Genomic DNA, 27,701 nt, shown 5'->3' on the forward strand with positions numbered 1-27,701 from the left:
TCACTCTCCTGCTGGTGATAGCCCATCCAAAGTGACAACTCTTTACACAATGAAGAGCCAGAAGAGTTCCCAGAAGTTACCTACTACAGGACAGGCCTAACAAAGAAAATAACAGAATGCCACTAGCCGTCACCTTCAGCCCCCAACTAAAACCCCTCCAACGCATTATTAAGGATCTACAACCTATCCTAAAGGATGACCCAACACTCTCACAAATCTTGGGAGACAGGCCAGTCCTTGCCTACAGACAGCCCCGCAACCTGAAGCAAATACTCACCAACAACCACATACCACACAACAGAACCACTAACCCAGGAACTTATCCTTGCAACAAAGCCCGTTGCCAATTGTGCCCACATATCTATTCAGAGGACACCATCACAGGGCCTAATAACATCAGCCACACTATCAGAGGCTCGTTCACCTGCACATCCACCAATGTGATATATGCCATCATGTGCCAGCAATGCCCCTCTGCCATGTACATTGGTCAAACTGGACAGTCTCTACGTAAAAGAATAAATGGACACAAATCAGATGTCAAGAATTATAACATTCATAAACCAGTCGGAGAACACTTCAATCTCTCTGGTCACGCAATAACAGACATGAAGGTCGCTATCTTAAAACAAAAAAACTTCAAATCCAGACTCCAGCGAGAAACTGCTGAATTGGAATTCATTTGCAAATTGGATACTATTAATTTAGGCTTAAATAGAGACTTGGAGTGGCTAAGTCATTATGCAGGGTAGCCTGTTTCCTCTTGTTTTTTCCTACCCCCCCCAGATGTTCTGGTTTAACTTGGATTTAAACTTGAAGAGTGGTCAGTTTGGATGAGCTATTATCAGCAGGAGAGTGAGTTTGTGTGTGTATGGGGGTGGGAGGGATGTGAGAAAACCTGGATTTGTGCAGGAAATAGCCCAACTTGATTGTCATGCACATTGTGTAAAGAGTTGTCACTTTGGATGGGCTATCACCAGCAGGAGAGTGAATTTGTGTGGGGGGGTGGAGGGTGAGAAAACCTGGATTTGTGCTGGAAATGGCCCAACTTGATGATCACTTTAGATAAGCTATTACCAGCAGGACAGTGGGGTGGGAGGAGGTATTGGTTCATATTCTCTCTGTATATATAAAGTCTGCTGCAGTTTCCACGGCATGCATCCGATGAAGTGAGCTGTAGCTCAGTGAAAGCTCATGCTCAAATAAATTGGTTAGTCTCTAAGGGGCCACAAGTCCTCCTTTTCTTTTTTCTTCATGAGTTTGCACAGATGTGCCCGACTGACCCATAAAGAAAAGTAAAAGTTTAGAATATTACCGGTATCCAGCGTGTTAGTTCTTTTACCCTCGTGGCCTGGGGGGCAAGAGGGAAAGGTGGGGGGTTTTCACATAGTTATATTACACATACATTGCTCTCCTGCTGCTTCTGGCCAGAAAATCTCCCCCAAGCCAGAGGCCCTGGAGCGAGGGGGAGACTCACCGGCGCAGCGGCTCCAGGGAAGGAGCTCGCCAGGGCACAGAGCACCTCCTCCTGGCCAGGGTCCCTCCTGCCGCAGGCGCCGCGGGCCGAGACCGGGCTCCCCGCCGGCAGCGGCCGCCCCGGGGCGCGATCTCACAGAGCCCGCCCGGCTCGACACCTGCCCCCGGGGCTCGTCCCGACGCGGGGCAGAAGCCGCCCCTCGGCCTGCGGCGCCCCCGGGAGCCCCAGCAACGGGCCGCGGGGGGCGGGTGTGAGAGGCGCCGGGTGGGGGAGGGGCCGGAGGGAATCAGGCTGGTCCCGGCACCTGCCCAAACCGAAGCTGAAGAAGGCGGAAGCGCCCCCGGGGCACGCTGGGAGATGTAGTTCCTGACTCTCTCACTAGCGGAAATGACGCCATATCGGAGAGACCGAGCCGAGCTCGCGCGGAGCCGTTGGCGCCTATTCTAAGGCGGAGAAGCGTTTTGTGTCGCTCGAGCTCTGGGCATGCGCAGATGCAGGTGGGCGGAAGTCGCGCGTGCGCAGAGGCAGAGCTCACCGGCTGCTGCGGGAGCGGGCTGAGCGGCAGGGTCTGTGCCGGGGCGACCTTCATTAACCCCCCCGCGCCCGGCCCGCGCCCTGCTCCCGCTGGGGCCGCCCCGGGCCCTGCCCGCCCCGCTGCCGAGCTGCCGCCTCCAGGTACCGGAGCGAGCCCCGGGGGCGGGGCGGTGACGCTGCCCCAGTGTCCGCGGGGACCCGGCCTCGGGCGGCGCCGGGACCTGCTCCCGGGGGGGGCCGCGCCCGGGGGGGCTCGGAGCTGCTGTCCCAGCGGGAGCCCAGCGCCCCCCGGCGGGGTCTGGACGGGGCAGCGGGTTAAGGGGCGAGGCTGGGAGACCCCGACCCCGCGGGGCCGGGCTGGGGGGCCGCTCTCTGCCGGCAACAGGGCCCGGGCAGGCCCGGGAGGGGACGGGGGCAGCGAGCGGCCCCCCCCGGCGGCGGCCCGGCCCCAGGCTGCGGCCAGGAGCTCGTTCCTCCGCGGGGCCGCGTCCTGCCGCACCTGGGAGACGCCTCGGGGCTGCCCAGCCCCAGGGGAGCCGCAGCCAGGCCCTGCCCCGCGCCGCCGGGACCGGGGGGGCTCCTGGGGGGGGTCCGGGGGGGGCCTTGAACGGTCCCTGTGCAGCGTCAGGAAACCCCCGGGGGAGAAGGGGGGGCGGGAGGTGAGTGAATTGGATCCTTTCCCCGCTGGTGCCGCTCACACCCTGATACAAATTCTCTCCAGTTCTTCCCCTTTTCTCAAATGTCAATTTAACATCTCTGGTGTGGGGGATTTTCTCACCCATTTTACCTGCAGCGCTTTGTCCTTGTTTAGGTGAGAAATTGTTCCCTGAGTCGTGCCCAAAACATGGCTGCCCCTGGAGTGGGGATGGGATGAGAGGCCTCTTCTCCGCCAGGGTGGGGGAAGCGAGGAGCAAGTGCCCCCCGTGGAGACTGCCCAGACCCCGGTTTCCCAATCCCACTTGCTGGCCCCAAACTGCCAACACAGTTGCCCCCAGCTGTCCATTGACCCTCACCCAGGAAGCCTTCCAGCTCCTCCTCCTCCTTTGCCCTCTTAAATCGCCTCCTCAAAGGTCTCCCTGCTGCCCCTGTGAATGGAGGCAGACGGGGAAGCATCATTTTCTGTTTATGTATTGCACAGTATATAAAATCCAGTCAAACAGTCCCCTTTTTCCAACTAGTTATTTCATAGCAATATAAAATTCCCTGTGATCTTGGTGTTTTTTTTTTCATGTTATCAATTATTTACTTTGTGACATGTATTCTTTGCAGATCTCAAAGATTGTTATGAAATACCCTAAACATTTGCCCCACTTTTTATTTAGTTGTCCATTTCTAATTGAATATGCCCTGAGATTTTCCCTGTCTCCCTTAATTATAAAATACGAAGAAAATCTCAGATTTACACCTTTTCTCAGATTCTTCAACATGGAAATAAAATGTTTGAAACTCTTGCCCATTTCCTCTCTATTCATTTTTCAAATATTGATGTGAAATACGCTCAGATTTTACCTCCTATCAACAACTGATATAAAATCCCTCTGATTTTCCACTTTCCTCTCTCTAATTTGCAAAATGGGAGGAGGGGGGTCCCAGGCAAAGGGCTTGGCAGAGGCTCTGGGGACTGCTACTAAATTTGTGTCCCGAATCCTTCTCCTAGATCTGGGGGGTGAGGGAGGTGGGAAGGGGGTTAGCACTGCTACACAGTGACCTCTTCCACAGCACTCTGGACTCATCCTTTCTGAAATCTGGTTTCATTGAGACCATTGTTAATCCAGAGTCACTCCAGATGAACAGTGGGGCAAATGAGATTAGCAATTCTCCCTGTGAGGAGGTGCTCTCATTAGTTGCTCTCCCCAGAGAGCTAAAGGAGGGAAGGCTGCTCAAAGGCTCTGTCCCTCTCTCCTAAGGATATTGGGGTTCAGCTTCCTGGGTCAGACACTGCAGCCTCCATTGTGATCCGGGAGACCAGGTTTAGCAGCTGCTCCTACCCTAGCGGGGCTTCTGTGCTGGGAAGTTACCTTAATTAAAGCTTCTTCTCTGCCCGGCCCAGGTGCTGACTTTCTCCAGCTGGTACCAGCCCCTTGGGGCAGACCTGGGCTCTGTTAATACAAATTCTGAGCCACAAACTTCAGGTAACTGAAGGATCTCAGAGAAAGTGCTGGGGACTGGCAAGAAAGTGACTCTGCACAAACAGCCCCTCCTCATTTCTCCTCCCATTAGCAATTGCCAGGAGAAAATGCAGCCATGGGATTGCGAAGAATCCAGGAATGGGACTTTCCTAGCCAGAGAGGCAGGGAGAGAGGACATTTGAAGGAGAGACTGAAAGCGGCAGTGGTAGAAATGAGTGGGAAGAGAGATTTCCAGCTCTACTCCACCCAGACACATGTGTTGCAGCATCCCTGGGCAGAATCACTTTCCAGTGAACAAGAAAAGGATCAGACAGAGGAAAAGCCAGTTCCTGACTCCATATTCCCCCTGCTCGGTTGTGGCTGCCGTGAGGTCCATGTCCGAGGGAATCCCCCAGAGTGACTCCTTTGGTTTTGCTCTTTTTTAGCAATGTGTTGAGAGACTTTGTTACGGGGTGGGGGGAGGGAGAAGGGAGGTTAAAAATGTCTCTGTGGGCTTAGCCTGGCAGGAGGGGCCAGGTCTACACTGTAATAAAGAGATCAAGCATTTTTCCAGCACGGCAGAATCTAGGATATCTGTCTGCAGGGAAAGGGCCCTGGGGGAATTCTGATGTGAAATTAACTAAAGCCTGTTCGAAACCCCCACAATTACGCTTCTCACCCTCCCAGGCTGCAGAACGATGTCCATCCTCCACCTCAGCTCCTCCCATCCTCCCATCGGACAGGGAAGAGTAATGACTGCAGTGGACTCAGCTCAGGTAGGGATTATTGGGGAGTTTTGGGTGGGTTCCTTCTGGAGGGAGTGGGACAGCAAATACACCAGAGATGGGAAGGTTTGCGCAGTCTGGTTTGGAGGTTGGTCCGGGGCAAGAAATCCACAAGGTGGAGAAAGGGAGGAGGACGGGGGGTGGCAAACGTGCTAGGAGTTATTGAATAAGTGGCCTAGATTCTGGGAACAGACCCATGAGTTGGGAGGTGGAAATGCTCTAATTTGTTGATCAGAAAATAACCCACTTACATGGGGCTAGGAAAACTAACCAGACTCATAGTGCGGGAGCCTGACCCGACTAACCCGCTTGTGCCGTGAGATATGAAGGGGGCACCCACCAGTCAGGCTTAGGGGAGATTCCCCTCCCTTCATATCCAGCTCCTCGCACTGAGGAGCGTGTTGGACTTCCTACCAGGGAGCTCTCCCTGGAGCCTGCTGGGGGCTCCATCTCCTGTATCAGTCTGTGGCTAGTAGGTGTGTGATGGATCTGGTGGGAGAGAGGTGGGGCTCTGTCTTCGTCTCCTCACCCTGGTGGTTCCAGGATGCTCTGAGCGAGGTGGGGGTAGGACTCTGACCGTGATCCACCCAGAGCTTCCATTTGATTCGCTCCTCTCCCACACAAATAGTGGGGCAGCAGCTACTGAGTGTTGGACTTTTGCTCTCTCAGGGGCTGATGACCTTCGCGGAGGTGGCTGTGTATTTCACCAGGGAAGAGTGGGTTCTGCTGCACCCTGCTCAGAGAGCTCTCTACAGAGATGTCATGCAGGAGAACTATAAGAATGTGACCTCGCTGGGTAAGGATTCCCGTCCCCTCAGTTCTTGGAAGGGGAAATGAAGAGATACGGTTCACGCCACCCCCCAATGGCAACTCTGCTCTGTCCTGTTTCAGCATCACCCCAATATGCCAGTAACACACACGACCAGAGACCTTCCCCTGCTGAAGAACACTTTGGGAACAGAGCACAGGAGCAGTATCGCACAGTTTCAGATATCTCTTTTTGCTCAAGTAAAACTGGGGCTTAGGTCCAGCATAACCAACAGAAGCTTCCTACCCCCGGCCTTCTCGGAAACCCTGAGCCTACTCCACCCGGACCAGAATGTGCTTGGGGTGTAACAAGCAGGCTGCTGGAGTCAGAGCTGCTGGTCCAGGGCTACTTATCACACAGACACCCAATGCGTCCTTGAATGCTGGCTGGGGGTATCCAGACAGGGGAGCTCCAACAGCAGAACATTGAATCTCACCCAGGATTACAGATGACACAAGTCCTCACTGGTCTGGATTGCAATGCAGCGTGTGAAAATGGCTTATGTTGGTAGTGAAACTTCCTGAGACATGGAGAGTCTTGCTTCTCCATCCGCACGTGTGATAGCCACCACCTCTCTTCTCTGCAGGCTCCTTGGATTTTTGATTACCTCATTGTCACATGACCCCGATTTTTATTTTTCACATTCTGCTTTTCTACACTAATTAGCATCTGTTGCTCCTGAATTATAGCTTCTAATTTCCCAGTGTTCTCCACACCCAGGGATTTTCCTACTCCCTCCCGTTACACTGGGCTCACTAGATTCCCTAGTACATAAGAGCATCCACGCTGGGTCAAACCAAAGGTCCATGTAACCCAGTGTCCTGTCTTTCAAGAGTGGCCATGATTTTATAGACCTCTCTCATATCCCCCTTTCGTCTCTTTTCTAAACTGAAAAGGCCTAGTCTTTTTCATCTCTCCTCATACGAAAGCTCTTCCATACCCCTAATCATATTTTTTCCCTTTTCTGAACCTCTTCCAATTCCAGTCTATCTTTTTTGAGATGTGGCAACCACATTTGCATGCTGTATTCAAGATGTGGGCGTACCATGGATTTATAGAGAAGCAATATAATATTTTCTGTCTTCTTATCGATCCCTTTCTTAATGATTCCCAACATTCTGTTTGCTTTTTGACTGCCTCCTTACCTAGAGGGAACGTTTTCAGAGAACTCTCCACAGGGACTCCAAGATCCCGCTCTTGAGTGGAAACAGCTAATTTAGACCCTATCATTTTCTATGTATTATTGGGATTGTGTTTTCCAATGGGCTGCAATACGTGCTATCCTGACATCTAGTACTGCTGAGCTCCTGCATTCAGTAATATCCCTTACCTTTCCCCCAGAAATGTGTATCTTGCATTGTCCAGCACACTGCTGAACAATGCAAACTGATACGAAGTCTGTCATTTTGTCAGTGGAAAATGACATGCACCAGCCTCGTTATTCCAAATGGAGTTTCCAACACACTTTAATACAAACACACTGGTTAGATAAAACAATAAAACCAACTTCTTAACTACCGAAAAAAAAAAGATTTTAAGTGACTACAGGCAATGAGGCCTAAAAGTCAGAATTGTTTACAAAAGAAATGCAAGATAAAACACAAACTAACATCTAACTTAAAAAGCTAAAACGGATTCAAAGCAAATGTTTCTCTCACCATATGTTGAGACAGGCTGGTGGCTGTCCTTTCAGCCAGGACTCCCCTAACCTGCCCCTGCCGCCCAACTTCACTTCTTCAGGAGTTGTCATGAACAGAGGGAAAGGGGGGAGAGAGAGAGAGAGTCTCAAGTATTTTGCTCACCTCTTTTTATAGTTCAGTCCTTTGTACTAGAAACAACTTCAGTTCTCAGCTGAGTGATGGTGACAGGCTCTCTGTTGTAGATATGAGCTTCGAGTGGTCCCTTTCAAGGAATGTAAATGTCTTCTTCACACCTTCCCACTGCCGCAGAATGGCTATTTGACCAGCTGTTTGCCTTGCGGCCTCTGAGGGAACTGGTCTGTGGGTGTTCCCCAAAATTACAACTTTTCAGTAATATCATACAGTAAAATCTCATAACTTTACTTACAGTGTTGCTCCACATTTTAACAGGAGGATAATATTCAGTAGATTATGTGATTTCAAATGATATCTCACAAGCCATACTATGTACCAAATTGATCATAATTTTCCGGAAGAGTGAACATAGGGGTACAGACTGACACAATGTCTGTCTGTGTTTCTTCCCAGCCGATATGTGGGTATTTGGCATCTTAAAGGACCTGGGGAGCTGGTCCTGGGAATTCACTGGTTTACTCAGTGTGACACTATGTGGAATTGTGAGACTCTTTTATTATTATTATTATTACTATATAATTAATACCAATATGATAAAATTGCAATGAATCCTGCTAGATGTGCCATGTAAGCTGTCAGTGAAAATATGATTTTCCAGGTATGATCATTTTGTTTCTCTTTGTATCACCTTTGTATTGTGAGATATAGAGATGTAGGGTATATTTGTATTTCCAGACTTGTGTAGTGTTTCTGGGTGACACCTCCAGACATATTGGCGTCAGCACTGCCTAGCCTGTTCGATGGCCCATCCAGGGTCATCAGCTGTACAATGAGCCCATGGAAAGGACCAAGGGGATACACCTATTCAGTCAGCAAGACATGCAGGGGTGCGCCTGTGTACTGAGAACTCCAAGGCTTTTCCATGCCATGTGCTTTGAAACTTGTGTTTGGGGCACAGGAAGTACAAGCCACATGGCAAAAGGCATATAAACAGGGTAGCTGCATCATCTCCCTTTTGTCTTCAATCCCTCTTCCTACCTCTGGAGCAACTTCTCTACAAACTGAAGCCTTGAACAAAGGACTGAATGACCCATCCAAGCTGTGGCTGTGTTCCAGATGGACTTTCAAGCCACTAACTCACCAGTACTGCTGAGAACCTGATATACAGATTTCAGAATGAACCTGACTACTTTCCCATTTCACTTCTTTCTGTCTTTCTTTTGTTTAAACGTTTAGTTTAGATGCTAAAGGATTGGCTGGCAGCATGGTATTTTGGGTAAGATCCAAACGTATCGTGACCTGGTACTGGTGCTAACCCTTTGGGATCAGAAGAACATTTTGTTTGTGAGCAGAGTTTTTAAATAACCTCTGACTGCAGTGGACCTCCGTGCTGAGTGGGACTCAGAGAACTGGAATGCAATAAAGGGGGCTGTGTGATTTCTTTTTTCAGCTTCTCGGTAACCAGTGTGGGTGAGGAGAAGCAGTTTGTGACTGGTCGGTGAGTTTAACTTCAGTGTTCACCACCAGTTTGGGAATCATATGCTATCCCTTTTTCAGCCTGCCCTGACCTTGGCCTTTTCAGTGAGGGACTGCCCCAGGCACACCAGCTCACACTAAGCACTGAAGTTAATAGAATGTTTTTTAATAGAATGTTTGTTTTTTTTATGACAAAGTCTTGTGACATCAACTGAAGACATTTGTTTTTTTCATCTGAGCAGGGTTTCCAGTTTCCAAACCTGATGTGATCTCCCAGCTGGAACAAGGGGAAGAACCATGGGTCCCAGAGGAAAGAGAGATCCTGAGAGCTCCCTGCACAGGTGAGGAAACATTCAACCAACTCAGAATCTATAAGGGCCTGAAAGAAACCTCTGGGATGCCCTACAAAGTCTTGGGAGGTCTCTCAGTTCATTATTGTCTCTAGCAGGGGACGTATCCTCAGGGTAAATATAGCTCATGGCGTCCTATATATCCTAGCAGACACAAGGCAGAAGTTTCCTCCCTTCCCCCTGTGAATTTGGATGGGATGTGAAGGCTGAATTGATCCCCCTCCTCTCTCCTATTTGGTGGAAGAGTTTGGGGGAGTTGAGTACCTGATTTTTATTTGACCCCTCTCCACCACTTGTTTTCGTTTGGTCTTCCCCTTTCCATCCCTGTTTGAGGTTTCTATCTCTTATCACAGCAGGTGATGCAATGCTTTGTGAGAAAGAGAAGCAGAATTCTCAGCAGGAAAATGTTGAGCAAGTGGATAAACACAGAGAATTATCGCAAAGATGGAAAAGGAATGTGTCCAGGAGTCATGAGCAGGGAAAATCCTTTGCGATTCATCACAGATCAGAAAGAGAACAGGGAAACCAGCCATTGGAGAAAATGGATAAATTTATTTCGTGTCGGGGAACTCAGCAGGGCCTCAAGGAAACCACAACCCAGCAGGAAATCCTCAGGAGAAGGAGGAAAAATACATGCAGTGAGTGTGGGAAAAGCTTCACTCAAAGATCAAGCCTTTCTGACCATCAGAGAATCCACACAGGGGAGAGGCCCTATGAATGCAGTGAGTGTGGGAAAAGCTTCACTCAAAGATCAGGCCTTTCTGAGCATCAGAGAATCCACAAAGGGGAGAGGCTCTATGAATGCAGTGAGTGTGGGAAAAGCTTCATTCAAAGATCAGCACGTTTTCAGCATCAGAGAATCCACACAGGGGAGAGACCCTATGAATGCAGTGAGTGTGGGAAAAGCTTCACTCAAAGATCAGGCCTTTCTGAGCATCAGAGAATCCACAAAGGGGAGAGGCCCTATGCATGCAGTGAGTGTGGGAAAAGCTTCATTCAAAGATCAGCACTTTTTCAGCATCAGAGAATCCACAAAGGGGAGAGACCCTATGAATGCAGTGAGTGTGGGAAAAGCTTCATTCAAAGATCACACCTTTTTGAGCATCAGAGAATCCACACAGGGGAGAGGCCCTATGAATGTAGTGAGTGTGGGAAAAGCTTCATTCAAAGATCACACCTTTTTGACCATCAGAGTATCCACACAGGGGAGAGGCCCTATGAATGCAGTGAGTGTGGGAAAACCTTCACTAGCAGCTTAGCCCTTTCTAAGCATCAGAGAATCCACACAGGGGAAACGCCCTACAAATGCAGTGAGTGTGGGAAAAGCTTTAGTAAAAAATCAGTATTTTTTCAGCATCAGAGAATCCACACAGGGGAGAGACCCTATGAATGCAGTGAGTGTGGGAAAAGCTTCATTCAAAGATCACACCTTTTTTGCCATCAGAGAATCCACACAGGGGAGAGGCCCTATGAATGTAGTGAGTGTGGGAAAAGCTTCATTCAAAGATCACACCTTTTTGAGCATCAGAGAATCCACACAGGGGAGAGACCCTATGAATGCAGTGAGTGTGGGAAAAGCTTCACTAGCAGCTTAGCCCTTTCTAAGCATCAGAGAATCCACACAGGGGAAAGGCCCTATAAATGCAGTGAGTGTGGGAAAAGCTTCATTCAAAGATCAGACCTTTCTAGCCATCAGAGAATCCACACAGGGGAGAGACCCTATGAATGCAGTGGGTGTGGGAAAACCTTCACTAGCAGGTCAGCCCTTTCTAATCATCAGAGAATCCACACAGGGGAGAGGCCTTATGAATGCCGTGAGTGTGGGAAAACCTTCATTTGGAGCTCATCCTTTTCTAGGCATCAGACAATCCACACAGGGGAGAGGCCCTACAAATGCAGTGAGTGTGAGAAAACTTTCAATAAAAGCTCAGGCCTTTCTAATCATCAGAGAATCCACACAGGGGAGAGGCTCTGTCATAAATATAAAGGGAAGGGTAAACACCTTTAAAATGCCTCCCTGCCAGAGGAAAAACCCTTTCACCTGTAAAGGGTTAAGAAGCTAGGATAACCTCGCTGGCACCTGACCACAATGTCTAATGAGGAGACAAGATACTTTCAAAGCTGCAGGGGGGGACACAAACAAAGGCTCTGTCTGTGTCATGCTTTTGCCAGGAACAGAAAGGAATGGAGTGTTAGAACTTAGTAAGTAAGCTAACTAGATATGCTGTAGATTCTGTTTTGTTGAAATGGCTGATAAAATAAGCTGTGCTGAATGGAATGTAGATTCCTGTTTTTGTGTCTTTTTGTAACTTAAGGTTTTGCCTGGAGGGATTCTCTATGTTTTGAATCTGATTACCCTGTAAGGTATTTACCATCCTGATTTTACAGACGTGATTCTTTTACTTTTTTCCTTCAATTAAAATTCTTCTTTTAAGAACCTGCTTGCTTTTTCATTGTTCTTAAGATCCAAGGGTTTGGGTCTGTGTTCACCTTTGCAAATTGGTTAGGATTTTTATCAAGCCTTCCCCAGGGAAGGGGGTGTAGGGTTTGGGGAGGACTTTTGGGGGAAAGACGTTTCCAAGCGGGCTCTTTCCCTGTTATATATTTGTTAAATGCTTGGTGGTGGCAGCAGTAAAGTCCGAGGGCAAAAGGTAAACTAAGTGGTACCTTGGGGAAGTTTTAACCTAAGCTGGTAAAAATAAGCTTCGGGGGTTTTCATGCAGGTCCCCACATCTGTACCCTAGAGTTCAGAGTGGGGAAGGAACCTTGACAGGCCCTAGGAATGCCGTGAGTGTGGGAAAAGCTTGACTCAAAGATCAGAACTTTCTAATCATCAGAGAATCCACACAGGGGAAAGGCCCTACAAATGCAGTGAGTGTGGGAAAACCTTCTCTAGCAGCTCAGACCTTTCTAGTCATCGGAAAATCCACACAAAGGAGAGGCCCTACGAATGCAGTGAGTGTGGGAATACCTTCTCTTGGCACTCAGCCCACATTAGCCATCAGAGAATCTGCAAGGGAGATCAACACCATAAAAACCTCTAGGGCTATCAGTACTTTTTTTCTTTAATACTTCTCCTGATTCCTGCATAGTAACTTGGAATGCTGTTTGAACTGTTTGCTGCACCGTTATCCCTCAGCTTATCCAGATGAGTGCCCCATTTTTGACTTTTGCAGTTCGCCCTCTTGAGGTGCACCTATTTGTCCTTTTTATTGTCCCATGAGTAATTTGAGTGTGCGCTTCCTATCAGGAACCAGGGAGCATCACATTTATACCATTCCTCCTATTGCAAAGTTATTGTTAGTCATCAATGATACAGATTGTATCATTGCCAGTTGTTCTCATGGGTTTTGCTGAAGAGCAGTTATGTTGGGAACTTTTCAAATGATATGTAAAAGAAGAGAAGCAGGGGTCGGAACAAAAAGTGTCATTTCGCACCCCCCCCCTATTATTCAGATCCTAGTATACTGAAAATGTTGAAAATAACATAACTGACTCTTGAGACAGCGCTGAGTGAAGTATGTTTGAATGGATCAGAAGAGAATGTGCTGGGAGAATCTATTGTCCTGATTCTGAATAATCAGATGTCACCTGCTCTGGAATTTCACTTGACACTTGACTGGCTGGCCCAGAGGGGCGGGGAATGGATATGGGGCCTTTCCATAGAGAGCGTGCCGGCTCTGATCCGACCCCAGGGAAGGGGGCTGGCTGGCTGGCTCCGGGGTTCAGAAATGGGATAAGGGGTTTTACCCTACTGGGGCACTGGCTCCAATCTAGCACCAGGGTTGCAGGCTAGCTGGCTCATGAAGGTGGGGAACAAGGTATGGGGCCTTTTCTCTCTGGGCCAGGAAGGAAAGGATAGTGTGAATGAATTTACCTCTTCCCCCTCCATCCCAGCCAAGGAGCATCCTAGCGTGTCTTTGCTTTACACTGGGTGTCTGTGAAGCTCCTCCAAGTATTTAGGGCTGAATTCTGCGCTCCCCCCAGTTTATAGATTCCCTTGGCTTCTATGGAGTCACTCCTGACTCTCACCCAGTGCAAGAGGAGATTCATACCTTTAGCGTAGAGCAGGGGTTCTCAAACTTTTCTTTCCGCAGACCACTTGAAAATTGCTGAGAGTCTCAGGGGACCACTTAATGAGCTTTCCAAAAGTCATTTGTACCATTAGCTAACTATTGTAAAGCTAACCCTCTTGCATACATATTATCTGCACATATCGCGCAGTCTTAAGATGCTAAACAGATCTGTGAGTCAACTAGAAATAGTCATGCTCTCCTTGTAAATATTAATACTGTCCTTTCCGGTATCTGAAAAGATTGTAAGAGGCATTCACTCAGGCTTATACAATTTCTCTGCCATGTCCACTCTAAATTTGACTAATGTTTTACACACATAGAAGAGTAACAATAAGTAATAAAGCGACACAAATGGCAAAAGTTCAAGTTCTCCTGGATTCACATTGTGCGTGTGTGTCACCAACTCAAAAACCATTTTTACAAGCCCTGGGGCACATTAACACATGGCTTGGAGTTTGCAGACAGATCCCTGCTTCAAAGAGCTTGCAAATAAGGTCTTTATCCTTCAAAACACCTGGCAGGACCCCAACCAAATCGAGTGCTGACGGGGACTCAAGAGTCAATAGAAGTATTCTGAGGCTCAAAGCAGGGGTGGGCAAACTTTTTGGGCTGAGGGCCACATCTGGGTGGGGAAATTCTATGTGGGGCAGGGGGCTGGGGTGCGGGAGGAAGTGTGGGGTGTGGGAGAGGATTAGGGATGCAGGAACAGACTCAGGGCAAGGGATTGAGGCAGAGGAGGTGTGTTGGGTGTATGAGGGTGGACAGGGAAAGGGTTTGGAGTGCAGGAGGGGTGCGGCAGCGGGCTTAAGGCAGGGAGTTGGGGGGCAGGAGGGGTTTGGGCTTCGGCCCAGCACCACTTACCTAAAGCGGCTCCGGGGTGGCAGCAGCGCGCACCGGGGTCAGGGCAGGTTCCCTGCCAGCTGGCCCTAGCCTCGCACCGCGCCACTCCGGGCGAGGAGGGGTGGGGAGATGGGGTGGGCAGCCTCTCGGCAGGAGGTTGGGGGGAGATAGGCAGGCAGCTTCTGGGCTGGACCAAGGACCGAGCCAGCCATCCTCAGCCCACCCTGGTGTCTCCCCCAGGACCTGTGCTCCCCCTCCAGCCAGGAGAAACCAGCTGCAGACCCCTTTAGTGCTGGGCAGAGGGACAAACAAAAGGATGTGGCTCCTTTAAGAAAAGTTTGCCCTTGTGCCTGATGAGTGAATTTGGGCTGGGGCCAGCAGCTCGCCCCCTCCTCGAGCTCTGTTCAGCCAGTCGGGTGCTCCAGGTGTAGTGTAGTAAATTGCTCTGCATAGAAATGTGCTACTTACCGGGTACTGAGCCGTATATCTGCTAAAGCCGCTGCCCTTCACCCTGCCCTTCTTAGCCGTAAGATTCTGCGGACGGCTTTTGACAGGGGTTAAAAAGTTGCCAAGGGGGCGAATCGGAAGAGGGGGGTGGCCAGGGTCTGAGCAGCGGACAGAAATTGACTGGTCAGGGGGGTCAAGCAGCTGGAGGCAGCATGAGGAGAGGGGCTAAAGGGAAAATCAGGGATGGGGGGAGGAGGCAGAGTTAAGCCCAGGAGCGAGGCGCTGGCAGAGGGTGTCAGAGGGCAAAACCCGGCACAGGCAGGGGCACAGGGGGCAGCAGTTACCCCAGTGGGACTGAGACACAAGGGCTTGCAAAATAGTTTCTTGGGGAAGCGAGAGGCTTTTTTATTTCCCCTCTCCCAGGCAGAACCTCTCAGCGTCGGCTTCCCAGGACTGGGTTCTCAAAGGCACAGGGCTGGGTTCTCAAAGGCACAGGCATCCCCGTGCCTAGTCAATACATCTCCTCTTTGTCTGATGTAACCTACTGAGGCTCTGTCTACACTGCAAATTTCAAAGGGCTGTCGCGGGTGCCAGTGCTCCTGGGAATCCACCTCGACGAGGGGATTAGGTCTGAGCACTGGGAGCCGAGCCTGTCCACACTAGCGCTTTAAAGCACTCAAACGTGCTGCGCTCCGCGAGGGGGAGGGGGTGATTTTTCACGCCCCTGAGCCAGCAACTTAGAGCTCTTTAACTTGCCAGTGTAGATAATCCCTGAGACTGAATTCAGTGAAACATGGTACAGATATCCCCTCAGACACAAAGAATCCCTTATCACTGTGTCTGAATGCATCGAGTCTCATAGCAGTGTCCCAAATTGTCTAATCTGCTGCTGGGATTCCCTGAATTTTTCATTCTAATTTTTTCTTCTCATTTTTAGAGCAGATGTTTATTCTGTTCAATCATCTGACTTCCACTCTGACTGAATTTCTGACCTAGTGTGAAAACTTTGTTTTGAGTCGATCCACCAGTGCTGTAAATATTGGTGGTCAGACCAATAGTCCACCTAATCTAGTATCCTGCCTTGTGACAGTGGCCAATGCCAGGTGCTTCTAAGGGAATGATCAGACCAGTCAAGGACTCATTGAACCATCCCATTGTCCACTCCCAGCATCTGCCAAAGGACGGTTGAGGGACGTGCAGAGCATGGGCCCGTATCCCTGATTATCTTGGCTAATAGCCAATCGACTTATCCTGAGGGACTGATCAGATTCTTTGCTACTATGTACCTTATGCCAGATGGTGGATGTGGGGTATCAGTGCAAGACTTAAGACGAGTTAAGACCTACTGACTGTGTCTAGCCACCCTGTGTGCCTAGCACAATGGTAAGAAGAGCCAGTAACTGGTGCTCAGAACGCCACAGGGCCAGCAGCTGGGGCCCCTCGCAGCTCTGGGGAACTGCTCGGGGTAAGAAGTCGCTGCCCGCCCGCAGCCAGAGCTCCCACCTTGCTTCTAAAGGAGGCCGTGAAAAGACCAAAGCGGCTCCGGACACTCCGCCCCGGTCCGTCGCGCCGGCCGCGGGCCCGTTTCCGCGCCGCGCCCTGCCGCAGGCGCCGCGGGCCGAGACCGGGCTCCCCGCCGGCAGCGGCCGCCCCGGGGCGCGATCTCACAGAGCCCGCCCGGCTCGACACCTGCCCCCGGGGCTCGTCCCGACGCGGGGCAGAAGCCGCCCCTCGGCCTGCGGCGCCCCCGGGAGCCCCAGCAACGGGCCGCGGGGGGGCGGGTGTGAGAGGCGCCGGGTGGGGGAGGGGCCGGAGAGAATCAGGCTGGTCCCGGCACCTGCCTGACCGAAGCGAGAGAAGGCGGAAGCGCCCCCGGGGCACGCTGGGAGATGTAGTTTCTGACTCTCTCACTAGCGGAAGTGACGCCTTATCGGAGAGACGTTGGCGCCTCTCCCAAAGTGAGGAAGCGTTTTCTGTCGCTCGAGCTCTGGGCATGCGCAAATGCAGGTGGGCGGAAGTCGCGCGTGCGCAGAGGCAGAGCTCACCGGCTGCTGCGGGAGCGGGCTGAGCGGCAGGGTCTGTGCCGGGGCGACCTTCATTAACCCCCCCGCGCCCGGCCCGCGCCCTGCTCCCGCTGGGGCCGCCCCGGGCCCTGCCCGCCCCGCTGCCGAGCTGCCGCCTCCAGGTACCGGAGCGAGCCCCGGGGGCGGGGCGGTGACGCTGCCCCAGTGTCCGCGGGGACCCGGCCTCGGGCGGCGCCGGGACCTGCTCCCGGGGGGCGCCGCGCCCGGGGGGGCTCGGAGCTGTTGTCCCAGCGGGAGCCCAGCGCCCCCCGGCGGGGTCTGGACGGGGCAGCGGGTTAAGGGGCGAGGCTGGGAGACCCCGACCCCGCGGGGCCGGGCTGGGGGGCCGCTCTCTGCCGGCAACAGGGCCCGGGCAGGCCCGGGAGGGGACGGGGGCAGCGAGCGGCCCCCCCCGACGGCGGCCCGGCCCCAGGCTGCGGCCAGGAGCTCGTTCCTCCGCGGGGCCGCGTCCTGCCGCACCTGGGAGACGCCTCGGGGCTGCCCAGCCCCAGGGGAGCCGCAGCCAGGCCCTGCCCCGCGCCGCCGGGACCGGGGGGGCTCCTGGGGGAGGTCCGGGGGGGGCCTTGAACGGTCCCTGTGCAGCGTCAGGAAACCCCCGGGGGAGAAGGGGGGGCGGGAGGTGAGTGAATTGGATCCTTTCCCCGCTGGTGCCGCTCACACCCTGATACAAATTCTCTCCAGTTCTTCCCCTTTTCTCAAATGTCAATTTAACATCTCCGGTGTGGGGCATTTTCCCACCCATTTTATCTGCAGCGATTTGTCCGTGTCTAGGTGAGAAATTGTTCCCTGAGTCGGTCCCCAAAACATGGCTGCCCCTGGAGTGGGGATGGGATCCTCTTCTCTGTCAGGGTGGGGGAAGCGAGGAGCAAGTGCCCCCCGTGGAGACTGCCCAGACCCCGGTTTCCCAATCCCACTTGCTGGCCCCAAACTGCCAACACAATTGCCCCCAGCTATCCGTTGACCCTCACCTGCCCATCCCCCACTGCTGCCCCCTTCCCTCACCCAGGAAGCCTTCCCGCTCCTCCTCCTATGCCCTCTTATATCGCCTCCTCAAAGGGCTCCTTGCTACCCCTGTGAATGATGGCAGACGGGGAACCATCACTTTCTGTTTACGTATTGCACAGTCATATAAAATCCAGTCAAACAGTCCCCTTTTTCCAACTAGCTATTTCATAGCAATATAAAATTCCCTCTGATCTTGGTGTTTTTGTCTCATGTTATCAATTACTTAGTTTGTGACACGTATTCTCTGCATATCTCAAAGATTGTTATGAAATACCCTAAATATTTGTCCCACATTTTCTCTAGTTGTCCATTTCTAATTGAATATGCCTTGAGATTTTCCCTGTCTCTCTAATTATAAAATACGAACAAAATCTCAGATTTACACCTTTTCTCAGATTTTTCAACATGGAAATAAAATGTTTGCAACTGTTGCCCATTTCCTCTCGATTCATTTTTCAAAGATTGATGTGAAATACGCTCCAATTTTACCTCCTATCAACAACTGATATAAAATCCCTCTGATTTTCCACTTTCCTCTCTCTAATCTGCAAAATGGGAGGAGGGGGGTCCCAGGCAAAGGGCATGGAAGAGGCTACGGGGGCTGCTACTAAATTTGTGCCCCGAGTCCTTCTCCTAGATCTGGGGGGTGAGGGAGGTGGGAAGGGGGTTAGCACTGCCATACAGTGACCTCTTCCACAGCACTCTGGACTCATCCTTTCTGAAATCTGGTTTCATTGAGACCACTGTTAATCCAGAGTCACTGTATGGAAGGACAAGGAGTGACTCCAGATGAACAGTGGGGCAAATGAGATTAGCAATTCTCCCTGTGAGGAGGTGCTCTCATTAGTTGCTCTCCCCAGAGAGCTAAAGGAGGGAAGGCTGCTCAAAGGCTCTGTCCCTCTCTCCTAAGGATATTGGGGTTCAGCTTCTTGGGTCAAACGCTGCAGCCTCCATTGTGATTTGGGAGACCAGGTTTAGCAGCTGCTGCTACCCTAGCAGGAATTCTGTGCTGGAAAGTGACCTTAATTAAAGCTTCTTCTCTGCCTGGCCCAGGTGCTGACTTTCTCCAGCTGGTACTAGCCCCTTGGGGCAGACCTGGGCTCTGTTAATACAAATTCTGAGCCACAAACTTCAGGTAACTGAAGGATCTCAGGGAAAGTGCTGGGGACTGGCAAGAAAGTGACTCTGCACAAACAGCCCCTCCTCATTCCTCCTCCCATTAGCAATTGCCAGGAGAAAATCCAGTGGTGGGGTTGCAAAGAACCCAGGAATGGGACTTTCCCAGCCAGAGAGGCAGGGAGAGAGGACAGGGGAAGGAGAGACTGAAAGGGGCAGTGGTAGAAATGAGTGGGAAGAGAGATTTCCAGCTCCAGTCCACCCAAACACATGTGTTGCAGCATCCCTGGGCAGAATCACTTTCCAGTGAACAAGAAAAGGATCAGACAGGGGAAAAGCCAGTTCCTTACTCCATATTCCCCCTGCTCGGTTGTGGCTGCCGTGGGGTCCATGTCCGAGGGAATCCCCTGGAGTGACTCCTTTGGTTCTGCTCTTTTCTAGCATTATGTTCAGAGACTTTGTTACGGGGTGGGGGGAGGGAGAAGGGAGGTTAAAAATGTCTCTGTGGGCTTAGCCTGCCGGGAGGGGCCAGGTCTACACTGAAATAAAGAGATCAAGCATTTTTCCAGCAGGGCAGAATCTAGGATATCTGTCTGCAGGGAAAGGGCCCTGGGGGAATTCTGATGTGAAATTAACTAAAGCCTGTTCTGAAAACCCCACAATTATGCTTCTCACCCTCCCAGGCTGCAGAACGAAGTCCATGTTTCACGCCAGCTCCTCCCATCCTCCCATGGGACGGGGAAGAGAAATTGCTGCAGTGGAGCCAGCTCAGGTAGGTATTACTGGGGAGTTTTGGGTGGGTTCCTTCTGGAGGGAGGGGGACAGCAAATACACCAGAGACGGGAAGGTTTGCGCAGTCTGGTTTGGAGGTTGGTCCAGGGCAGGAAATCCACAAGGTGGAGAACGGGAGGAGGACGGGGGGTGGTAAACCTGCTGGGAGTTATTGAATAAGTGGCCTAGATTCTGGGATCAGACCCATGAGGTTGGGAGGTGGAAATGCTCTAATTTGTTGAACAGAAAATAATCCACCTACATGGGGCTAGGAAAATTAACCAGACTCATAGTGCGGGAGCCTGACCCGACTAACCAGCGGGTGCCGTGCCGGTCAGGCTTAGGGGAGATTCCCCTCCCTTCATATCCAGCTACTCGCACTGAGGAGCGTGTTGGACTTCCTACCAGGGAGCTGTCCCTGGACCCTGCTAGCGACTCCATTTCCTGTATCAGTCTGTGGCTAGTAGGTGTGTGATGGATCTGGTGGGAGAGAGGAGGGACTCCCTCTTCTTTCCCTCACCCTGGTGGTTCCAGGATGCTCTGAGCAAGGTGGGGGTGGGACTCTGACCGTGATCCACCCAGAGCTTCCATTTGATTGGCTCCTCTCCCACACAGATAGTGGGGCAGCAGGTACTGAGTTTTGGACTTTTGCTCTCTCAGGGGCCGGTGACCTTCGCGGAGGTGGCTGTGTATTTCACCAGGGAAGAGTGGGCTCTGCTGCACCCTGCTCAGAGAGCTCTCTACAGAGATGTCATGGAGGAGAACTATAAGAATGTGACCTCACTGGGTAAGGATTCCTGTCCCCTCAGTTCTTGGAAGAGGAAATAAAGAGATACGGTTCACGCCACCCCCCAATGGCATCTCTGCTCTATTCTGTTTCAGCATCACCCCAATATGCCAGTAACACACACACACACGACCAGAGACCTCTTCCCCTGCTGAAGAACACTTTGGGAACAGAGCACAGGAGGACTAAGGCACAGTGTCAGATATCTCTTTTTGCTCAAGTAAAACTGGGGCTTAGGTCCAGCATAACCAACAGAAGCTTCCTACCCCCGGCCTTCTCGGAAACCCTGAGCCTACTCCACCCGAACCAGAATGTGCTTGGGGTGTAACAAGCAGGCTGCTGGAGTCAGAGCTGCTGGTCCAGGGCTACTTATCACACAGACACCCAATGCGTCCTTGAATGCTGGCTGGGGGTATCCAGACAGGGGAGCTCCAACAGCAGAACATTGAATCTCACCCAGGATTACAGATGACACAAGTCCTCACTGGTCTGGATTGCACTGCAGCATGTGAAAATGGCTTATGGTGGTAGTGAAACTTCCTGAGAAATGGAGAGTCTTGCTTCTCCATCCGCACGTGTGATAGCCACCACCTCTCTTCTCTGCAGGCTCCTTGGATTTTTGATTACCTCATTGTCACATGACCCCGATTCTTATTTTTCACATTCTGCTTTTCTACACTAATTAGCATCTGTTGCTCCTGAATTATAGCTTCTAATTTCCCAGTGTTCTCCACACCCAGGGATTTTCCTACTCCCTCCCGTTACACTGGGCTCACTAGATTCCCTAGTACATAAGAGCGGCCACACTGGGTCAGACCAAAGGTCCATGTAGCCCAGGGTCCAGTCTTTCGAGAGTGGCCATGATTTTATAGACCTCTCTCATATCCCCCTTTCGTCTCTTTTCTAAGCTGAAAAGGCCCAGTCTTTTTCATCTCTCCTCATACGGAAGTTCTTCCATACTCCTAATCATATTTTTTCCCTTTTCTGAACCTCTTCCAATTCCAGTCTATCTTTTTTGAGATGTGGCAACCACATTTGCATGCAATATTCAAGATGTGGGCGTACCATGGATTTATAGAGAAGCAATATGATATTTTCTGTCTTCTTATCCATCCCTTTCTTAATGATTCCCAACATTCTGTTTGCTTTTTGACTGCCTCTGCACCTTGAGTGAACGTTTTCAGAGAACTCTCCACAAGCACTCCAAGATCCCACTCTTGAGTGGAAACAGCTAATTTAGACCCTATCATTTTCTATGTATAGTTGGGATTATGTTTTCCAATGGGCTGCAATACGTGCTATCCTGACATCTAGTACTGCTGAGCTCCTGCATTCAGTAATATCCCTACCCTTCCTGTTCCCTTTCTCCACTGAGCCCATGTTTACTGTTCCCGGCTTCCCCAGGACTGACTCATTGTCTCTGGACTTTTCTGTCAGCAAGAAGCAATGCCAGGGAGACTTGCCCTCTGTCTGGAGTCTTCTATTTCTGGAACATGGATTTACTTTCTCTGTTTTCGGAGACTCTTTGATATTGAGTGTCTGTGTCTGTTTTTGGAGACTCTTTGAGTGTCTGTGACGTTAACCACAGTACAATCTGGACTGTTGAACAGCTGTTTCCCCTCAGTTCCCCAAGCTGCGGTGCCTTTTACGCTGCTTTACTGTGAGAACAGCCACTCCTGGGCAGTTAACACGCAGTTTCCAGCATGTAACTCGCTCCCAGCTTCACAGTATTGACTGCTGCTAGTCAGCGACGCTCAAATTACAGTACACCATGGGAGAACCTCAGAAACTTCTCTGCTCCCAGACTTTCCCCTAGGAATGTGCGTCTTGCATTGTACAGCACACGGCTGAACAATGCAAACTCATACGAAGTCTGTCATTTCATCAGTGGAAAATGACATGCACCAGCTTCGTTATTCCAGATGGAATTTCCAACACACTTTAATACAAACACACTGGTTAGATAAAACAATAAAACCAAATTGTTAACTACCGAGAAATAAAGATTTTAAGTGACTACAGGTAATGAGGCCTAAAAGTCAGAATTGTTTACAAAAGAAATGCAAGATAAAACACAAACATCTAACTTAACAAGCTAAAACGGATTCAAAACAAATGTTTCTCTCACCATACGTTGAGACAGGCTGGTGGCTGTCCTTTCAGCCAGGACTCCCCTAACCCGCCCCGACGCCCAAGTTCACTTCTTAAGGAGTTGTCATGAACAGAGGGAAAGGGGGGGGGAGAGAGAGAGTCTCAAGCATTTTTCTCACCTCTTTTTAGAGTTCAGTTCTTTGTACTAGAAACAACTTCAGTTCTCAGCTGAGTGATGGTGACAGGCTGTCTTGTAGATATGAGCTTCGAGTGGTCCCTTTGAAGGAATGTAAATGTCTTCTTCACACCTTCCCACTTCCGGAGAATGGCTATTTGACCAGCTGTTTGCCTTGCTGCCTCTGAGGGAACTGGTCTGTGGGTGTTCCCCAAAATTATAACTTTTCAGTAATATCATACAGTAAAATCTCATAACTTTACTTACAGTGTTGCTCCGCATTTTAACAGGAGGATAATATCACGTAGATTGTGTGATTTCAAATGATATCTCACAAGCCATACTATGTCCCAAATTGATCATAATTTTCCAGAAGAGTGAACAAACAGGTACAGACTGACACAATGTCTGTCTGGATGTGTTCCCAGGGTATTTGGCATCTTAAAGGACCTGGGGAGCTGGTCCTGGGAATTCATTGGTTTACTCAGTGTGACACTAAGTGGAATTGTGAGATTCTTTATATTATTATTATTTTATTATTAATACCAATATGAATTTTGGTATTAATAAAATAATTAAAATTGCAATGAATCCTGCTAGATGTGCCATGTAAGCTGTCAGTGAAAATATGATTTTCCAGGTATGATCATTTTGTTTCTCTTTGTATCACCTTTGTATTGTGAGATATAGAGATGTAGGGTATATTTGTATTTCCAGACTTGTGTAGTGTTTCTGGGTGACACCCCCAGACATATTGGCGTCAGCACTGCCTAGCCTGTTCGATGGCCCATCGAGGGTCATCAGCTCTACAATGAGCCCATGGAAAGGACCAAGGGGATACACCTATTGAGTCAGCAAGACATCCAGGGGTGCGCCTGTGTACTGAGAACTCCAAGGCTTTTCCATGGCATGTGCTGTGACACTTGTGTTTGGGGCACAGGAAGTATAAGCCACATGGCAAAAGGCATATAAAGGGTAGCTGCATCATCTCCCTTTTGTCTTCAATCCCTCTTCCTACCTCTGGAGCAACTTCTCTACAAACTGAAGCCTTGAACAAAGGACTGAATGACCCATCCAAGCTGTGGATGTGTTCCAGATGGACTCTCAAGCCACTAACTCACCAGTACTGCTAAGAACCTGATATATAGATTTCAGAATGAACCTGACTGCTTTCCCATTTCACTTCTTTCTGTCTTTCTTTTGTTTAAATCTTTAGTTTAGATGCTAAAGGCTTGGCTGGCAGCATGGTATTTTGGGTAAGATCCAAACCTATCGTGACCTGGTACTGGTGCTGACCCTTTGGGATCAGAAGGACATTTTGTTTGTGAGCAGAGTTTTTAAATAACCTCTCACTGTAGTGGACCTAGGTGCTGACTGGGAGTCAGAGAACTGGAATGCAATAAAGAGGGCTGTGTGATTTCTTTTTTCAGCTTCTCGGTAACCAGTGTGGGTGATGAGAAGCAGTTTGTGACTGGTCGGTGAGTTTAACTTCACTGTTAACCACCAGTTGGGGGAGCATATGGTATCCCTTTTTCAGCCTGCCCTGACCTTGGCCTTTTCAGTGAGGGACTGCCCCAGGCACACCAGCTCACACTAAGCACTGAAGTTAATAGAATGTTTTTTAATAGAATATTTGTTTTTTTTATGACGAAGTCTTGTGACATCAACTGAAGTCCTTGGTTTTTTTTCATCTGAGCAGGGTTTCCAGTTTCCAAACCTGATGTGATCTCCCAGCTGGAACAAGGGGAAGAGCCATGGGTCTCAGAGGAAAGAGAGATCCTGAGAGCTCCCTGCACAGGTGAGGAAACATTAAACCAACTGAGAATCTATAAGTGCCTGAAGGAAACCTCTGGGATGCCTTACAAAGTGTTGGGAGGTCTCTCAGTTCATTATTGTCTCTAGCAGGGGACGTATCCTCAGGGTAAATATAGCTCATGGCGTCCTATATATCCTAGCAGACACAAGGCAGAAGTTTCCTCCCTTCCCCCTGTGAATTTGGATGGGATGTGAAGGCTGAATTGATCCCCCTCCTCTCTCCTATTTGGTGGAAGAGTTTGGGGGAGTTGAGTACCTGATTTTTATTTGACCCCTCTCCACCACTTGTTTTCGTTTGGTCTTCCCCTTTCCATCCCTGTTTGAGGTTTCTATCTCTTATCACAGCAGGTGATGCAATGCTTTGTGAGAAAGAGAAGCAGAATTCTCAGCAGGAAAATGTTGAGCAAGTGGATAAACACAGAGAATTATCGCAAAGATGGAAAAGGAATGTGTCCAGGAGTCATGAGCAGGGAAAACCCTGTGCTATGCATCACAGACCAGAAAGAGAGCAGGGAAACCAGCCATTGGAGAAAATGGGTGAATTTATTTCCTGTCGGGGAACTCAGCAGGGCCTCAAAGAAACCACAACCCAGCAGGAAATCCTGAGGAGAAAGAGGAAAAATACATGCAGTGAATGTGGGAAAAGCTTCACTCAAAGATCAGCCCTTTTTCAGCATCAGAAAATCCACACCGGGGAGAGGCCCTACGAATGCAGTGAATGTGGGAAAAGCTTCATCAGGAGCTCAGACCGTTCTGTACATCAGAGAATCCACACAGGGGAGAGGCCCTATGAATGCCATGAGTGTGGGAAAAGATTCACTAGGAGCTCAGCCCTTTCTACTCATCAGAGAATCCACACAGGGGAGAGGCCCTACGAATGCAGTGAGTGTGGGAAAAGCTTCACTCAAAGATCAGCCCTTTTTCAGCATCAGAAAATCCACACCGGGGAGAGGCCCTACGAATGCAGTGAGTGTGGGAAAAGCTTCACTCAAAGATCAGCCCTTTTTCAGCATCAGAGAATCCACACAGGGGAGAGGCCCTATGAATGCAGTGAATGTAGAAAAACCTTCATTCAAATATCAGGCCTTTTTTACCATCATAGAATCCACACAGGGGAGAGGCCCTATGAATGCAGTGAGTGTGGGAAAAGCTTCATTCAAAGATCAAGCCTTTTTCAGCATCAGAGAATCCACAGAGGGGAGAGTCCCTACGAATGCAGTTTATGTGGGAAAAGCCTCACGAGCAGCTCAGCCCTTTCTAAACATCAGAGAATGCACACAGGGGAGAGGCCCTTCGAATGCAGTGAGTGTGGGAAAAGCCTCACGAGCAGCTCAGCCCTTTCTAAACATCAGAGAATCCACACAGGGGAGAGGCCCTACGAATGCAGTGAGTGTGGGAAAAGCTTTAGTCAAAGATCAGGCCTTCTTCAGCATCAGAGAATCCACACAGGGGAGAGGCCCTATGAATGCAGTGAGTGTGGGAAAAGCTTCGTTCAAACATCAGGCCTTTTTTACCATCAGAGAATCCACACAGGGGAGAGGCCCTACGAATGCAGTGAGTGTGGGAAAACCTTCATTCAAAGATCAGGACTTTTTCAGCATCAGAGAATCCACACAGGAGAGAGGCCCTACGAATGCAGTGAGTGTGCCAAAAGCTTCACGAGCAGCTCAGGCCTTTCTAAACATCAGAAAATCCACACAAAGGAGAGGCCCTACAAATGCAGTGAGTGTGGGAAAACCTTCTCTTGGCACTCAGCCTATGTTAGCCATCAGAGAATCTGCAACGGAGATCAACACCATAAAAACCTCTAGGGCTATCAATACTTTTCCTGATTCCCACATAGTAGCTTTTAAAGCTGTTTGAACTGTTTGCAGCACGTTATCCCTCAGCTTGTCCAGATGAGTGCCCCATTTTTGCCTTTGCAGTTCGCCCTCTTGAGGTGGACCTATTTGTCCTTTCTCTTGTCCCATGAGTAATTCGAGTGTGCGCTTCCTATCAGGAACCAGGGAGTATCCCATTTATACCATTCCTCTTATTGCAAAGTTATTGTTAGTCACCAATGATACAGATTGTATCTGTCATAAATATAAGGGGAAGGGTAAACATCTTTAAAATCCCTCCTGGCCAGAGGAAAAACCCTTTCACCTGTAAAGGGTTAAGAAGCTAGGATAACCTCGCTGGCACCTGACCAAAATGACCAATAAGGAGACAAGATACTTTCAAAGCTGGAGTGGGGGGAGAAACAAAGGTTCTCTCTGTCTGTGTGATGCTTTTGCCGGGACCAGAAAGGAATGGAGTCTTTGAACTTAGTAAGTAATCTAGCTAGATATGCGTTAGCTTCTGTTTTATTGAAATGGTTGGTAAAATAAGCTGTGCTGAATGGAATGTAGATGCCTGTTTTTATGTCTTTTTGTAACTTAAGGTTTTGCCTAGAGGGATTCTCTGTGTTTTGAATCTGATTACCCTGTCAGGTATTTACCATCCTGATTTTACAGAGGTAATTCTTTTACTTTTTTTCTTCAATTAAAATTCTTCTTTTAAGAACCTGCTTGCTTTTTCATTGTTCTTAAGATCCAAGCGTTTTGGATCTGTGTTCACTTATGCAAATTGGTGAGGATTTTTATCAAGCCTTCCCCAGGAAAGGGGGTGTAGGGTTTGGGGAGCATTTTTGGGGGAAAGATGTTTCCAAGCGAGCTCTTTCCATGTTATATATTTGTTAGACGCTTGGTGGTGGCTGCAATAAAGTCCAAGGGCAGAAGCTAAACTAGTTTGTACCTTGGGGAAGTTTTAACCTAAGCTGGTAAAAATAATTTTTGGGGGTTTTCATGCAGGTCCCCACCTCTGTACCCTAGCGTTCAGAGTGGGGAAGGAACCTTGACAGGCCCTAGCAATGCCGTGAGTGTGGGAAAAGCTTGACTCAAAGATCAGAACTTTCTAATCATCAGAGAATCCACACAGGGGAAAGGCCCTACAAATGCAGTGAGTATGGGAAAACCTTCTCTAGCAGCTCAGCCCTTTCTAGTCATCAGAAAATCCACACAAAGGAGAGGCCCTACGAATGCAGTGAGTGTGGGAATACCTTCTCTTGGCACTCAGCCCATGTTAGCCATCAGACAATCTGCAAGGGAGATCAACACCATAAAAACCTCTAGGGCTGTCAATACTTTTTTTCTTTAATACT

General features: G+C 49.7%; 2 protein-coding genes across 2 annotated transcripts; both read left to right on the forward strand.

The window, feature by feature from the left end:
- Positions 1–1,968: 1,968 nt before the first annotated feature.
- LOC311531031 (uncharacterized protein) lies at positions 1,969–11,750 on the forward strand (the record flags this gene model as incomplete). The annotated part of the gene is made up of 5 exons (XM_084648089.1): positions 1,969–2,152; positions 4,807–4,895; positions 5,574–5,700; positions 9,206–9,304; positions 9,670–11,750. The coding sequence occupies 5 exons, from the start codon at positions 1,969–1,971 to the stop codon at positions 11,319–11,321; spliced, it is 2,151 nt and encodes a 716-aa protein (XP_084504215.1). The 3' UTR covers positions 11,322–11,750.
- A 4,927-nt stretch (positions 11,751–16,677) lies between these two features.
- Positions 16,678–27,009, forward strand: LOC311531032 (uncharacterized protein; the record flags this gene model as incomplete). The annotated part of the gene is made up of 5 exons (XM_084648090.1): positions 16,678–16,861; positions 19,565–19,653; positions 20,313–20,439; positions 24,405–24,503; positions 24,869–27,009. 5 exons carry the CDS (start codon positions 16,678–16,680, stop codon positions 26,329–26,331), a joined length of 1,962 nt encoding a protein of 653 aa, XP_084504216.1. The 3' UTR covers positions 26,332–27,009.
- Between the last annotated feature and the right edge of the window lie 692 nt (positions 27,010–27,701).

This window comes from Lepidochelys olivacea (genome assembly GCF_965140295.1).
Source record: "Lepidochelys olivacea isolate rLepOli2 genome assembly, chromosome: 14".
Taxonomy (NCBI): Eukaryota; Metazoa; Chordata; order Testudines; family Cheloniidae; genus Lepidochelys; species Lepidochelys olivacea.